The following is a 15711-nucleotide window of genomic DNA, read 5'->3' on the forward strand; positions in this document are numbered from 1 at the left end:
CATGCAGAGTGGTTTTGCTGGCATGCCACTATCTTTACACCAATGCTGGAATATATCAGAGTACAGGGGACAGAAAGAAATAGGTCGAGACTATGGCTAAGGGCAGCACTTTTATACTGTAGGAAGAAATTTAGAGTGGAGTGGCAAGAGGCGAGGGAAGGTTCTTCGCCTGAACTACAAGCTGCAAAATAATGCTATCTTGTTGAACAACAGCCTATAAAATATTCAGTGGGTATCTCTTCCACTGGTCTGATAAAATGCATAGCTCAGGGCCAAGAGGTTCACTCTGACACCTCAAAATTTTCCACTAGGAACCTGATGCAAATTAATACCAAACAGCAAGCACTGTCATTACAGCATACAGGAAAACACTAGAAAGGCTTCTAAAACAGCAGCTCTCTCCTGAAAAAAAAAAAAAAAGAAACAACAAAAAAAAAAACCCAAACAACCAAAAAAACGTGTTCTTTATTCTACAATTTTGAGTAAAACCAGCAATAACACCATCAATGAAAAAGCTTCTCTCTACTATGGGGCAAACTAGCAATTAACAACACAACCCACAAACCTCCTCCCCCTCCACCATGCCAACACTGAAGGACCTTGGTAAGGCTTTCTTTCAGGTAATCTGCAAGCAAGAGAGCCAAATTCAAGTTTAACATGAGTTCTCAGCAAGGAGCTTGCTAGTATCAAAAACTACCTGGGTGCAGGCTCTGTTTAGGAGGATCCTGTTATCCAAAGCCTCAAGCTGGATTTTGCACCCAGCAAGACTTTTCACTTGGGCAAAGGCTAAGAGGATAGGCAAGCAGATCTGCCTTCTTGGTCTGCTGCCACTGACTCTTCAGTTTGGCCCCAGAGTCACAACCTATTATTGCCAATAAACTCCAATTTCAGCTGATTTTTCTGGGAATTTAAAGCTGTTGCCCAATTCGGTCTAACATGGTATACATACAGAGGTTCCTTTCAGTAAAAGAAGGAAGGCTTAAGCCGGTTTCTATTCATGGCACTAGTCACGTCTTCATGAAACAGCATACACCCAAAAAGGCGCCGGTATCTACAGAAGGTACTTCTGAATCACCAAAGAATTCAGTTGAACAGGATAGGGGAAAGAAAGATTTAAGTTCCACAGAAGTCAAGTCTGAAGTCCATCTAAGGTGCTGAATTTAATCTCTCTGGAGAGGACAAAAATGACAAGGGCACAATGTCAACAATGCTTTAACTGAACTTTTTAATAGGGATGGACACAATTAATATACTGTACATCAGTTAACAACTATCACTGAAATCTTATTACCTTAGTGAATAAATTAATGGTCAGCTGAACAAAAAAAAGCAAGAAGTGAGTAAAGATATTGCAAATCCCTTGAGGAACCCTTCCACTGCTACAGTTACTGATACACACCCAAAAACGTACTATGACAACTCTTATTTCTCCAAATGCCTCCACTGCAGCACCTGCAATATTTCAATGACTAACTCATTTAATGACTTACAGTCCATTACCAGGTGGGCAGCTCTTTGGTAAAGGTGTGGCAATAGATTCTTTGCTTTCTGTCAATGCTCGCGGCTGATGGACAAAAACACTGAACTTAACACCTTGGTTAGCTGCTGCCCTCACAAAACCACTATTTGCAGTCATGGTGATGGCTTTTAAAGTGTCTCCTGTCCCAAAAATGGTAAGAGAGCGGTTATTGATTTTTGAACTAGCCACTAGTCCTAAGGCACGGTCAGATGGTTGATCTGGCACCACATTAATTCTTCTAACAAGCAACGCAGCTCTCTCTTTCTCCCCAGGTCCTCCCAGTGTTTCCAAGATGGACTGAAAATCTCTGACAGCAGATTCACAGGCAAAGAGTTCTTTTCCCTGCATGAACTCCTCCAGCTGAGGCAGGACTCTCTCCCTCCTTTCTTGAGCCGCTTGCTCTGTTAGCACTTTTTCTTTGAAGATGAAGTAGCAGCCACCGTAGCTCAGAGCAGAAACATAGGTTATTAAGGTAGTGATGTCCAAGTTAACTCTGTTGCACACATTTAGTTTGATCTGGGTAGGAAAAGCAAGGCTGGCCACTAAATTCTCCCGGTCTACTCTGGTCACCTGCAGGAGTTCAGGGTCTTCTTCATCTGATTCACTAGTGCTAAGGTGCTGGTTTTCTGTAGATGGCTCCGCCAGAGAGTTCACAGCCACAATGTCTCCTCGCACAGATATTCCCATCTCCTTGAGTCTTTCTGCCATAGGACTGGACACGCTGTTGTAGAACGCAAAGATTATGTGGGGATTGCTGTACTCCACGGGCTGCTGACGGCTTGCTTGCAGGAAGTCCTCTGCCTGCTCAATAACACTTTTGTCACCATACTGGCCTCTCCCCAGCCAGATGTTATGCAAGGCCTCAGCCTTCCGACCAATGGCCTTCACCCACGTGTGACCTCCATTTGCAACAACATCTACCACCAGTGTCTGTTTGTCTCCAAACCTGTCCTCATAAGCAAAGACATGGAGGACACTGACAACATCTTCCAGGTTCTCTGCTGACTGAATAATGGCTTGGAGATGGGTAAGGTTTGTACTCTGCAGATGGGATTCTTTAATGGCCACCTTCCCTGCCTCCACCTTGTGTAAGAAGTTTAGCTCAGCCTTCAGTTTGCCACATAGTTTTGCCCCACCTTCTATTCTCCTTTTCTGGGACTTGGAAAGGGCTTCGGCTCTCTTGATTAATTCTTTGGCAACGGCAATTCTTTCACAAAGCAGTGACTGCACAGACATGCTGGAAACATTATTTCTACCAAGGGAAAGTAAAAGAGAAGACTTTTATTGCATGGTCAAGAACAAAGACAGTCAAAAGAGGTCTTTGCAATACCATACACTGGACTTTTGCAGTAGATTTAGTGTAACAGCTACTGGTATCCTAAAGCACAAGCATCAGGAACCTCAGCGCAAGTCCCATGGAAGAGTTCAATTCCTTTCCTTCACCTCTGGGGACCCACCCTACAGCCTCAGAAGATCTCAATTCTTGGCAAAGGAGAACGGCAGAACGGCAGAGAACCACAGACCTTGCAAGTTTGTGGTTCTCTCCTCCTCCCTGCCCTCTGAGCGCTTCAGTGAGCTAGTTACCTAGAGAGATCTCAGCTCTCACCATTCATTTGCAACACTTACTTGCCATCCAGAGCAAAATTAGAAATCCTGTTACTGCCATAAGCAAATCTTGCCTCTCCCTCTCACCACCGTTACCAGTAAAATCTAAAAGCTACCCACCACGCTTACAGTACCTAAAACCGTTAAGGCTGTCTCCCAAAAAGTATTTTAACGCAGCACAGAGGAAGTCAGCTGCTCTTCACAGCTAGGGGCAGCACAGCTCTGCCCTCCCCAGCTGCCAACTTACACTGAGGGAGCCCCCAGCAGCCCCCTGGCCACGCTTCAACATTACACAGCGTCGTGACAGCCTACGGTTCATAATTCCAGAGGCAGGAGTATCGGGAAATCTCTCTGTTTTCTACTTCTACCAGACATTTACCGTGCCGCTGGCCGGTAACTGTGCTTCCTCGCGCCCCTATCACGCCCCCGGCCCGGCCCTGTCCGCGCGCCGCCCTCACCTTCGCGCCGCTTCGCGATTACGTAAGAGCGGCGCCGGGGAGATTGCGGCGCCATCTTGGGTGAGGGCAGGGTGCCCTCGGCGCTTGCCCACTGCCGCTCCCCGTGGTGCCGGCAGACCCCGTGGAGCCCCAGCGGCCGGGCGCGGCCGCGCCCCTACCCGAAACACCTTCCCGCTTGGGAGGGGAGGGGCTCGGGTGATTGCGGGACTCAAAACACCCTGCTGTCCTCGCCCCCCACTCACTATCGAGGTGCGGTAAGGTCGGGCGTGCCTCACCGGGCGCTCCCGGCCTCCCCTCCCCGCCCCGGCGCCCCAGCCCATACTCACGCCCCGGCGGTTCAGCCTTCGCCTCGGGCAGTGGCGGGAGGCAGCCCGGGTCGGCGTGGCGTGGCGTGGCGCGGCGCGGCACGCCACGGCTCGGCCCAGCTCAGCACCTCCCCCGGGGTGGCCGGGCGGGGACAGCCGCCCCACCCGCTGCGCCTCGCGCCCCCCCCGCCCCCCCGCCGTGCCTGCAGTTCGAGTTACGGCAGTCCCCAAATAAATACATATTTTATACCCAAAAGCCTTTATTTAAGGAGCAAAGATACCATATTAGGTCAGATAGGCCAAGGACAAGTCAGCCTTGGGACTGAACTTCAGCAGGGAAAAAGCAACCGTTGCTCCAACATATGCTGGATAACAAAACCGGGCCTTTTAAAACCATTTGGTGCTAAGCATGAGCACGTCCTCCTCGCTTGCCCCGAGTTGCTGCCTGCTTCCAAGCAGGTGGGGAGAAGTTGGGAAAAAACCCCCCTCAACATTTATACCAATTATCAGGTATCTGAAATGCAGCCCTTTCCTTACTCAGAGCTCAGTATTTTCCGTAGAATACACAGAAGCGTTACTACATTTAAATCATCAAGCCAAAGGAAAAGATGGAAGATGCCCTTTTTCACTTCCCTTCATCACCTGTTATTATTAAAAAAAAAAAAAAAAAAACAAAACACCACCAAAAAAACAAACCAAGCTAAACTGAGAAAACCATCACACTCCCCAAACCTTAAAACATTTTTTTTGTTTGCCTCATCGTTACGATCTGAGGAGTAAGATAGCATGATTCATTTGAAACTGCTGTGGTTTCAACTACCTTCCACAGGGGGTTCTTTGCTAATGAATCGTTTGTAGTAGAGGAGGCAACTAAGCTACTACAGTTCATGCTAACCATTTTCTGATGTACCTAGCTTCATTTTTTTATATATAAAATTCCTTTAAATACTTACATAGCATTAAAAAACTGACTGAATGTATATGAATATTCAAGGAGTATTCTGCTTTTCTGAATTATTCGGAAAGGTTAAATTGAAGATCTAGCAACATGAAGTCTCCAGTTTCAGTTCCTAGTTGTTCATTTTCTCTAGAAGAAGAATCAGAGCATGGATTGGTTTTCAGAGTAAAATACTCAAGAAGTGATCTGGACTAAGTCTTAATAAACCATTTGGACACAGCTTTTATTTCTGACATTAGGAAATAAAACTTCATTTATGGCATGCTTCAGAAATTCTTATTTACCTAATGAGAACATAAAACATCAGAAGACAGACATTGGAAAGAGTAGATCAATTAGCTTATACACTACTTTCTGCAGACTAACTCATATTTTATATTTTCTTCATTAGTTATGGCTGGCTAACATGTCAGGATGCTCCCATATATACTCAGCCTGAAGTACGAGCAGAGTGATCCAGCTATTACTCCCAGCTCATTATCAACATTTTAACAATCAGATTGCTTAAAAAAAATAATCTGCAATCTGTAACTTAAAACAGCTGCAGAACAGATTATTTCTGCTGAAAAAGGGACATAGCCTGTTTCTTTTGTGGTAAATTTTGTGTTTCTATACAATCTGAAGGACTCTACACATCTAACAAATGTATTGATACATGCACCCATGCACAACATTCAAGCATTAGTTCTGCATCTGTAAAAGCTGTGATGCATAAATTGCATGCTCTTTTCATTACTGCACCTTTAGATTATCTCGCAAGTTGGAAAATACTTCAGCACAATTCAAGGGACAGTAATTATATTACATATTCTCATGTTGTTTTGTAACTCCTGTTGATTTTTATTGATGGTGATAAAAGTATTCAGTTTTCAGTAAGTTATTACTTCCATTATTTTTAACAATATTTCAAGGCTGAAAAAGTGCAATTTCTAGGGCCACGAAAATAACTCAAGTAATAGAAAACAAGTTCTTAAGACACAAAGACCAAGCAGGTCAAGAGCAGAGATGCTCAAGTAGGTCACAGTTCACACCTGAATGGAAGACTCTTCTGCCTCTTTGTGAAAGTACATGATCTTTTACACCAGACAGAACCATTTTTGGAAGTCACTTAACATTTAAACAATATTCCAAAGTGAAAAAATTATCCTGTCCACTCAAAATTTAAATTCATTAGAAGAAGTGCTAACATGAGTGCATCATGGCTGTATGTGGAAAATTCAGTTTCAACAGTAAAGATACTGAAGTCTCAGCTTTGTGCAGATAAACAGGCTATGATTAAAAAGACACACACACACACTCCCCCAAAACAGTGGCCTTCAAATTTTATTCTTTAGCCTTTTTCAAGCCATCATTATAACTTTACATTTTGTACAGTACTTTGTGTACAAAGATTCCATGTATCAAGGGAAAAAATTACCTGTAATAAGATTCCATGTATTACAATATTAGGACTGTTGCATTTGCACCCATGATATTTAATAAAATCTCTCAGACAAACCATGTAGAAATAAGTATGCAAAAACTGCAAACAAAACATTTAAGTAGCCAGAATTAAAAAGACCTTTGTGTGAATCACAGAGTCTTGCTCAGTTTCTACTAGGCTATTGCAGCCAAGTAGTCCTTAACCTCAGTTGGAGTGAGCCTCCTAAAACCAGCTTCATTACAGATGCCAACTTCAATGTTGTCTTCTGTCATTTGCCCTTCAAAGCTCTCCTATTAAAGAAAATACAGTTCAGTGAATCGTATCAGTGATGTTTTAACAGTAAGAAACTTATTTCTTAAATATTTTGCTGACCTTTAGTGTTAAGATAGCTGTATGAATGGCATCTTCAAGTTCCAAATCTTCATTGTATCTGTAAACAGAAGTTCAAGTATTTCAGCATGGGACAAATATCTTTCCATATCCTAATAATCCTAGAGTCTCTAAAATCTCAAACACTACTAAAATAATCCTGTTTCTCATACAAATATTATTTTTAAGTACTGTGAATATTAATAGTCAAAGTTATCATTTGTAAAAAAAGATCCACTACTTTTCCTACTGGCACTGTATAGAACAGTATCTCTGCAAATATGTTGAATATATTTCATGAATACATATTCTGATTACATTTCATGAATATATGTTTATCGCACTGAAATAATTCTCCATAAACACAAAAGCTGGAATTTAAATAAAGCAAATTTCCTGTGCTTATGTAAACTTCCAGTAAACTGGAAGCATCCTATCTCAAGTATATTAAAACTTTATTCTGATAGTCTAAAAGCATGCATTTTTTTATCTGGCTGTTTTACACGGAACGTGAACAAAACATATCCTTTCAGACAAGTATCAAATACATTACCTTTTCTCAAGGAATGTTTTCCCATTTACGTAATTTTTTCCCATTGCTGTTGCTTTCCATGCAAAGTAAGCTCCCTGTAAAAGCAACAATCTATTGAATTGTTTTGTGTAACTTAGTCAAATATTACGTATTAAATTACTTGGTAAAAAGTACAGAAGCTATTATGAAAATACTGAATGTTCTGAGAATGCAGGAGACTAATTTGGATCACATTCAGACTAATTTGACATGGAAACATACACTGTGAAAATGTACAAAACATTTGTATAGGATGCCATCTATTTTCATCCTCCCACTACTTTGAAAGATGAATTTATTAAGTCATTAGCATGGTTTTGATTTGGGATTCCTTGAACAGAAATAGTATGTTTGCCTTTGGAATGAATACAGTCAGATCTTTCCTGAGGTTTACTTCATATATTCTTCTTTTTTAAGAGTAAGTAATGTAAACAACTTGTTGCAAATCAGCCATCCAATTTATCTTAACTACTACTAAGATATTTAGCCATCACTTCTATTTTCTTCTCTGGCATGAAGAACATCAGCAGTTCTATGCCTCAACCAAGCTGCCTTAAGCAGGACATCTGCATTTTTCTTTTTACGTTTGTGCATCAGGTCGTAATTAAAATTTCTGAAGCCTATCAATGATCACTACAGTGACCACATTTTTTGTCTGACGTAAAGCGTTACAATTCACACATGCGTCAAAGGGTAGTTTTTCAAAGTGCAGTGCAAACTCAGCAAATAAACTCACTTAAATTAACTGCTATCATTAAATTCTAAAGTATATGCATTCTGTTTCACAATGCAACAGATTCTTGCCTAACTTCATCCAGTTTAGGAAACAACTATTTGAGCAGCACAAGCAGCTGATTTTTTTTTTCCTAGTAAATGCTGCTGACAGCAGGCATGAAAAGGGATGATGATCTCCCTCAAAATCAGCTGCCAGCCATCAAGCAATATAGGAACATGCAGGCACAGAACGATCCAGGCTTGCTCCAAGCACCTACTGAAATTGGCTTATTCTGACTTCTGAAGTTACATTAAGGGATCTTTTTTTCTAGCTCTGCATTCTTCTTCTCATCACAGAAAGTATTTCATGAGCACAATAAAGTTGTAGATGTTTTAAAAAGCAGCAGAATTTACAAACATAAGATACTTACAGATGGATCTGACTGAAATAAATACGGCCGCCCTTCATTCCAGCCACATATTAGCAGTGATACACCAAATGGACGAACACCACTACAGGCAAAAAAAGAAAGCAAAATAAAAAAAAAAAAAAATCACAGTTGATATGTGAAATTTATTCAGTGAAAAACAAAGGTAACTAAATTATTTTCTGTATATTAACCTTCCTCCAAACACTTCCCACCAGCCCAGAGCTGTGATCAAGAATGACTAGTCAACCAACAATACAAAAACAAGAATTATGCTGCCTTGTCTGACATGTTTGTTTGGAAGATATGAAGACCCCATCTCACCTGCTGCCAGTTAGTGCTCCTCCCTCTGGCCCACTTTCTGTGGATATTCTCCATTGAAAAACTAACTGCTTTTTCCACACAAAAAAAATTCACTCACCAAGTAGTTGTTATTCCTTTCATTTAAACAACAATCTTTTTAAGCAACTTCAAAATTCAGAAAACCACATACCCAGATTGCGTGTATTCCTGCATCACAGAAGCAATTCTCTGTACCAGCTGAGCTGTTGGAATGGGCTCATGATAAACCAAGTAATACTGCTGGGCCAGCTTCCGAGCTCTGTGCACAAGTACTCTAAAAACAGAGACAACATTAGTATGTCAAAGATATTCCAAATAGCTGTTAAATGAGGACTGAAAACTCACAATAAATACTATGCTACGGAATGATACATCTGGCATAACACCAATGTAAGAAAACATAGATTGTGCTGGGTTATCTTTATCAACTGAGCAATCTCTGAAATACTTAAACTGAAACTAAGGTTGACTGACACTGCCATTCATTCCCTACTCATTCTTTATCTAGGTCGTTATTTGACAAGGTATTGAATATATTAAGAAAAACTTAAAGTGAATTTCCTATACAGTGTAATACAATATAATATTATGCCATACACTTAGAAAGAAACAGCAAATTACTACCTGTTTGTGTTTCTTACATTTCTTGTATTAAAATGTGCCTAAACAGCAACCAAACAGAATTTTTTAATACCTGTAATCTGGACCCATACCACTGTACACTAAACCTATATGTTTGGTAATTGGTTCTACTTTGTGGACACTCCTTTCATCATAAAGAATGGATTTCTGCTTCTTCTCAGTTGCCAACACCACTCCATTTGCAGCTGGAAAAGGACAAGATTTTTTTTTTTTTAATATATTAAACTAAAATTATGGAAAGCAGACAAAACACAGAACAAGTTTAACAAACTGTAAAGAATTTTGCTCCTCTCTTTTTAAAAACCCCTTCAAATTTACAGTCACGTTAAACAGAGATACTTTGGTGAATCCACTCAACACATGGTTTCTCATTTTAAATAATCATAAAACTCCCATAATCTCATTCTAAATATTCTGAAGCACACATTAATAATTGAGCAGTTGAAGCAACTTTTTTTTTGGTGTGATTTCTATATATATGGACACACAGCTGGAGTTATTTACATAAGAGACAGAACACTCAAAAACAACCCAAAAAGATGTCTACTTCTACCAGCTGAGTGTCTTAAAAAAATCACACAAACAATTTTCATTCTCCTAGAATGGAGCTCTATGCTCCCTTCCTTCTTTATAAAAAAATATTGAGTTGCAGGAAAAAAAAAAGGAAATATTAAACCCACTAAAACATTTGAAAATCCATTGAAAGAAAAATAAAATATGTAATAGAACACAAGATGAAGACAGACCCAGTACATAATCCAAGCTATTTTAGCTCTCTCAAATGATACTCAGAATCCTGAATCCTTCACTAAAGTAGTTCTTTTCTGAACGTACCTTTAATCCCAACCGATGGAGCTCCTGCAGCCACTGCAGCCAAAGCATATTCAATCTGAACAAGCTTTCCAGAAGGACTAAAAAGGAAAATGCAAAAGTAAGTGTAACATAATTCTGATATGCTCAAATCTTTCCTACAACAATCTGATGCTAATTTGCTTTTTTAAACCTTTTTACACCTAACATCAGCATATTCTAATCAGAAATAAATAAATAACAAAACAAAACAAACACCCACAAGTCTGAAGATTCATAACAGCTTCTAAAAGAACTGGGCTGGTTCAGCACAGAAGTCACTACTGCACAGTGCTACTGAAATACTCACAGAGCGCATGCCTACAAGCCTGATGAAAGCTCATGGGTCTCAGATAGGCAGCAGTGACTGGGATGCAGATTGAAGTAGGGCAAGTCCATTCTCTAACTTTTTACCATATGTAAAAAGTTTTCCACTCAGTGGAAAAATCTTCAGAGCACGTCATGACTTTCTACTGAAATAGCATTATATGAGTGGTTTGCAAAAGTCTTCAAGACAGTGATGTTCACTGCTGAAATGTACAAGCAAAACACTTGCCACTCTTTCTGACTGATAAGTACACAAGGTCAATGGCACAAGACAGAAACAGCTCTTATTCCATTCACAGGTATTCCTGCATTTTGTTTTAATAATCCATGTCTTTCTAGTAAAGGATGCAGAATCATCAGAACAGAGCAGCAGGTGTCAGGCCGACAAAGTAACTCATCCAGAATGAGGGGGATCAATGAGTCCATTCTTGATCCCCAGGGAAAAGGGCAGCACAGAGCCAATCACTCAACAAACAAATGATTTTGCAAGTGGGATCTGCTCTCTGGGATGCATTTCAGACACTGCTGTTTTAATACATGCAGAAATAAAATAGAAAATTATGTAACTCCATGCTTAGAGGAGTTAGAAAAAAAAAGTAGGCAATAATCAATTAGTGTAGTTATTGATACACTGAGTAAACAGCGTATAAAGGTGACAAAGTAATAATTCTGGCTTCTTCACTACAAAATACTAACAAACCAGAACAACAGTTTCCCATGACAGCAATTAAAATATACAGAACATTAGCAAAACATTTTAAAAGTAAACACTAACTAAGTAATTCTCAGTACAAAGAACAGGTGAATGAGAAAAAGCATAAGTAGGTATATTCGTTACAATGTAAGTATAAAATCAAATAGATTCAAGTTTCAGAGCACGTAGTGCTTCTGCACAGTACAAAATGTTTGTAACTCCCTTAGGAAACCATTTCCAAGAACTTAGAAAGAATTCAACCCACTTGAGTAAAGCAGGCTTGTTTGGCTCCCTCCATCCATTAACAAGATTATTTTCCTAGTTTCAGATTGTGGACTGCTTCATTTACTTAACTGCAATAAGCCTGTAGTAACTCAGTTTGCAATTACACAGCATTACTCTCCTCTGAAATTAAGGGGACACTTTACCAAAAGCAGCACAAAGATTCTCGCATTCAGTTTTCCTTTTTATATATGTAACATATTTCTGGATAGCTTAATCGTTTCATAAAAAAACGCATGAAAAGTAATTTTCTTTTCCCTGAATTAATCTTAAGTGTACGTATTAGAACAACATTTTAATAGATACAACTCTAACAGCACATTAATTCTATGCAGGCAATCACCCCACATCTAGGCTGCGCGCAACACAAAGTCCAAGGAGAGCACTGCCTGCAAAGTGCAGCAGGAAGGGAAACAGACTACTTAAAATTCATCTAAAGGATCCTTTCATTCCCATATCTGCAAAGTTTGCTCTGAAGCAAGCTCTCAAGATACTATAGCTCAGCTATCATCACGCATTTCCAAGTAGCTCAGAATTACTACTCAGGATGTGCACGTGTGGGGACGCTAAGTTTGCTGAACCGTTTCACCAAGCACTCACTCTAAGGCACAACCAGTGACGAGACAGACCTGAGGCTGGCCTCACAGTGACTCTAACTTACAGCAACGAGAGAAGATACAGGCAATGACTGCACTTAGGCCCGAGGTCAGCGACAGCGACCCGGGACTCCCACCTCAGCCCCTGCCCCTATCCCCGGCTGCGCCTGCAGCTGTTCAGCTCACGAAGACTCCTGGCAGCCGTGTCTGATCCGAAGCCACCTAATCTCGTCGCTTTCCCCACGCCCGCCCCTTCTGCCTGGGTCCAGCCACCGCCGCCCCTCAGCGCTCGCAGGCCCGGATCCGCGGACCCGCTGGGGACGCATGACTCTGCAAAGTCCCCACTCCCTCCTGCCCCGCCGCCGGCAGATCGCTCCGCCTAGGCTGTGCGCCATCCTCCTCCTCGCCTGCCGGCCTGCCCGCCAAGAGCCTAGGCCTGCAGCCCTCTCCCCCCAAGTACCTGAATGTAGTGAGGGAGAAACTGTAGCCGCGCTCCGCCATCTTAGAACAAACTCTGCACTCCTCTCACCAGCTCTCCCTGCGCAGGCGCAATCGCTCCTCCCACTTGCTGCACGAGGGCGCAGCTAAAGCGCTGATTGGCAAGGAGGTGAAGAACAGTGGAGCATGCCGGGAAGGGCCGCCGGGCCCGCGAGGGACACGATTGGCGAAGAAGCACGCCGTGGGGCACGCTGGGAGTTGAAGTCCTCGAGTTCCGCTCTCACTGCCTCACCCCCTGGTAGCGAGAGGAATGCTGGGACTTGAAGTACTGGTCTCCGTCCCTCTTATGCCGTGATGTGCTCGGAGTACTCGGTTTCCCAGAAGGCGCAGTGACAGGACCGTATGCTCAGTGCGCCCGCCGGGGGGCGGCAGCCCTTCCTTCCTCTGAGGCTTTGGCGGTGCTGTGTGGGGCCATGGCGGCCGTGGTGGTGATCTTCTCTCCGCTGCCGCGACTTCGCGGTCTCCTTCAGCGCTGCTGGTGGCGGCTGGAGCGCGGCCTCTTGCCGGGTTTCTCCGGAGGCCAGAGCCCGCCCTGGGGTAGGTAGCGGCCTGTTCCCCTCCTGGCGGAAGGAGAGGGCGGCATCGGGCTTGCGGGACCCATTTTTGCCGTTGAACGGCAGAGGGAGAGGGCTGGGGCAGGCGAGCGCACAGCCCTGGGGACAGTGAGGGAACGGGGCGGGAGGCGCCGCTGACCGCTCCTGCCTCCTCCCTTTGGGAGTGTCAGTAGCATCCACGTCGTATTTCCTCAGCTGCGGGCGAAAACGGGGCTTGGGTGTAATGACTTACCTTTTCTTTTTTGCTTCAGGACCAGCACTGGCTGTCCAAGCTCCAGCTTGTTTTCCACAACCGGTGAATGACACTAATGAAAGTAATGAGGTGCCCAGCCTGTTAGATAGCATCTTGTGGATGGCAGCGCCAAAGAAAAGGCGCACCATTGAAGTGAACCGCTGCAGGCGAAGAAATCCCAATAAGCTTATAAAAGTAAAGGTAATCACCAAATTTCCACGAGCTTGTTACGTTATTCACTGCAAGTAATTTTGTTAGTAGCAAACATTCATACTGGAGTAAGAGTTATGCAAATCGTTTTTCATCTCACTTATTTTAGAGAATTATTATAGTGGTCAATGCTGATTGAAAAAATCTTTCTGGAAGTTGCGTATAAGTAAGCTTAAAAGACATTGTATTCTTCAAAATACTTTGTAACAGGTACATTCATCATGTGTGACAGTAGTCTGTGGTTAAATAAACAGTGACAGTTTAGGTGCAAGCCAACAAAATGAGAATTTTAGTTAAACAGCTAGTGTAAATGGAAAAGGTCTATACTTTCTGTGCATTTAATTGAGATGATAGGTCTTTAGTCTTCCAAACATCAGTAGGCATAATGATTTAGATATTGACTTTGTCGGATATTTTTAGTAGTAAGCATTTGACATTTCAACATAGCAATGCATTACAGAAAAACTACTTCACATAGAAGAATAAATTTTGAAAAGGCAATTGAATTTCTCTGGTATTTCATTTAACATTTTTTGTCATTTGTGATTGTTCCCTGTTTCTTTTTTTGCTATTGTTCAAGTTACAAAGTTGCCTATTTTCTACTGTCTCTTTTTTAGAGGAACATAGATGTTTGTCCTGAGTGTGGAAACTTGAAACAGAAACATGTCCTTTGTGGCTATTGTTATGCAAAGGTCAAAGCAGAAACTCGACTGATACGGATAGAAATAGGTAAAAAGGAAGGAGGACCATTTAATGCTCCAACTGCAGAGACTGTCGTCCTTTATGATGGAGAAAAGCCCACAGAAAAAGGTGAAGGCAAGAGGATCATTGAAAGAGCCAGGAAGCGTCCGTCTTGGTTTGTTCAAAATTGATGCTGTTGAACTAATGCTAACAAAAACAGTTGCTATAGCAAGAAAGATCATGATTTTCAAGAATGTTTTCCTCGTTTTGTTCACTCAGTTTTGAAAACATATGAACTTCTGGGAAGCCTATTTGAATTGCGTGTCATGCCATATGGTGTTGCAGTCAGGTGTTGTTTCTGTAGCATGCAGCGGGAAATGCTTCTCAGTGATACATCATAGCAGTCAACAATTAAAGAGAAATCAGGATCTACCTTGGGTTTGGACATCTGCATACAGTACACTGAATAACTTGTATGAAATGTTCTATGCTGGTTTTGTAAATAACACTTTTTTTAACAAAGGGAAGACATTCACAGGTGTAGAATAAAGTGTGTTAAGTTTCCCAGGGAAATCTGTTTTCCATGTTTGACTGCTGCTCTTTGGGGGGGGGGGGGGGTGGGAGTGAAAGATCAAAACCAATGTTGATTAGATACAAAGTAAATTGACAAGGAAACATACAGTTATCTGGTTATTTCCCTGGCTTGTAATGAAATTTGTCTGGATCTCTCCACGATGCTGCTCACAGTAACTCACATCAGGAGCTTGACCAACACACTTGCATTATCCTGAGAAAGCTGCAGAAACAAACAAGTGAAACATATTTGTGATATATTGAGATATATGAGATATTTGGTGATATTTCTGTTACTGAGCAAAATAGTGGTTGCCATGTGGTATTTGCAGTTTTTCTGTATTGGACTCAAGATTAAGTGTTTCTTGCTGTGGTCAGTATACAAAATAATTTTCTGTCTTAAAGGGATATGGAAAGCCTTTTGTTTCCCCCTCAAAGTGCATTTGATTTCTTGACTGAAATGTAATGACTGGAAATCTGGAAATTTGACAAGGGTCAAAGCTGATTCTTTGCAGCCATTGCTCTTAAGTAGCCTGTGTGGTCAGTGTGTGCTTGGAAAGCCATAAAGGACAACGGTGCCTTCCTGTCTTGAATCTTCTGCAGAGGGGGCAGCTCTGCCCTCTACTGTCCATTGATACTCGTCAGTGATGCGGTTACAGCACCTAGCTGTGGATTTTCACTTCAGTTTTAGCCACGCAGTAGCACCATTGCATTTAAGAGTAAGACTTTTTTCAATTTTATATTGGATTTTAATATACAAACGGTACAGTTTGATATTATGGTTCAGCTAGCCTAATAGCTATTTGCTGTGAAAAACTGCAAGCCTGCCACTAACCCTCAGTGTTTCCATGGCACTTGAGTGTACCTGCTCCTGTGCTGCC

The 15711-nt window shown here is 41.9% G+C and overlaps 3 protein-coding genes across 7 annotated transcripts; 1 reads left to right on the plus strand and 2 right to left on the minus strand.

Moving 5' to 3' along the window:
* Positions 1 to 1204: 1204 nt before the first annotated feature.
* On the minus strand, positions 1205 to 4990 carry C2H7orf25 (chromosome 2 C7orf25 homolog). 5 transcript variants are annotated; one of them, XM_086743041.1, is made up of 2 exons: positions 4841 to 4990; positions 1205 to 2771 (listed from the first exon to the last, which is right to left on the minus strand). In XM_086743041.1, the coding sequence occupies exon 2, from the start codon at positions 2753 to 2755 to the stop codon at positions 1487 to 1489; it is 1269 nt and encodes a 422-aa protein (XP_086599167.1). In that variant the 5' UTR covers positions 2756 to 2771; positions 4841 to 4990; the 3' UTR covers positions 1205 to 1486. The 5 variants fall into 5 exon arrangements, with proteins under 5 accessions (XP_086599167.1, XP_086599166.1, XP_086599170.1 ...); XM_086743040.1 differs by lacking the exon at positions 4841 to 4990 and adding an exon at positions 3909 to 4045; XM_086743044.1 differs by lacking the exon at positions 4841 to 4990 and adding an exon at positions 3583 to 3677.
* A 1152-nt stretch (positions 4991 to 6142) lies between these two features.
* Positions 6143 to 12666, minus strand: PSMA2 (proteasome 20S subunit alpha 2). Its single transcript, XM_086743045.1, has 8 exons — positions 12543 to 12666; positions 10169 to 10245; positions 9387 to 9519; positions 8844 to 8966; positions 8354 to 8435; positions 7191 to 7264; positions 6641 to 6698; positions 6143 to 6558 (listed from the first exon to the last, which is right to left on the minus strand). Exons 1-8 carry the CDS (start codon positions 12581 to 12583, stop codon positions 6442 to 6444), a joined length of 705 nt encoding a protein of 234 aa, XP_086599171.1. The 5' UTR covers positions 12584 to 12666; the 3' UTR covers positions 6143 to 6441.
* Positions 12667 to 12881: 215 nt separating this feature from the next.
* On the plus strand, positions 12882 to 14830 carry MRPL32 (mitochondrial ribosomal protein L32). Its single transcript, XM_010130409.2, has 3 exons — positions 12882 to 13117; positions 13386 to 13567; positions 14194 to 14830. Exons 1-3 carry the CDS (start codon positions 12994 to 12996, stop codon positions 14446 to 14448), a joined length of 561 nt encoding a protein of 186 aa, XP_010128711.2. The 5' UTR covers positions 12882 to 12993; the 3' UTR covers positions 14449 to 14830.
* Positions 14831 to 15711: the final 881 nt, after the last annotated feature.

This window comes from Chlamydotis macqueenii, chromosome 2 (genome assembly GCF_036417535.1).
Source record: "Chlamydotis macqueenii isolate bChlMac1 chromosome 2, bChlMac1.mat, whole genome shotgun sequence".
In the NCBI taxonomy this organism is placed as follows: Eukaryota; Metazoa; Chordata; class Aves; order Otidiformes; family Otididae; genus Chlamydotis; species Chlamydotis macqueenii.

Excerpts from the sequence above, each read along its gene's own strand:
- PSMA2 (XM_086743045.1), bottom strand. The coding sequence starts at position 12,583 with ATGGCGGAGCGCGGCTACAGTTTCTCCCTCACTACATTCAG. Across the intron at positions 8,436-8,843 it reads CAGGAATACACGCAATCTGG|TGGTGTTCGTCCATTTGGTG; the intron begins GTATGTGGTTTT and ends TTTTGCCTGTAG. Across the intron at positions 6,559-6,640 it reads CAGCTATCTTAACACTAAAG|GAGAGCTTTGAAGGGCAAAT; the intron begins GTCAGCAAAATA and ends TTTCTTTAATAG.
- C2H7orf25 (XM_086743041.1), bottom strand. The coding sequence starts at position 2,755 with ATGTCTGTGCAGTCACTGCTTTGTGAAAGAATTGCCGTTGCCAAAGAA.
- MRPL32 (XM_010130409.2), top strand. The coding sequence starts at position 12,994 with ATGGCGGCCGTGGTGGTGATCTTCTCTCCGCTGCCGCGACTTCGCGGT. Across the intron at positions 13,118-13,385 it reads AGGCCAGAGCCCGCCCTGGG|GACCAGCACTGGCTGTCCAA; the intron begins GTAGGTAGCGGC and ends TTTTTGCTTCAG. Across the intron at positions 13,568-14,193 it reads ATAAGCTTATAAAAGTAAAG|AGGAACATAGATGTTTGTCC; the intron begins GTAATCACCAAA and ends TCTCTTTTTTAG.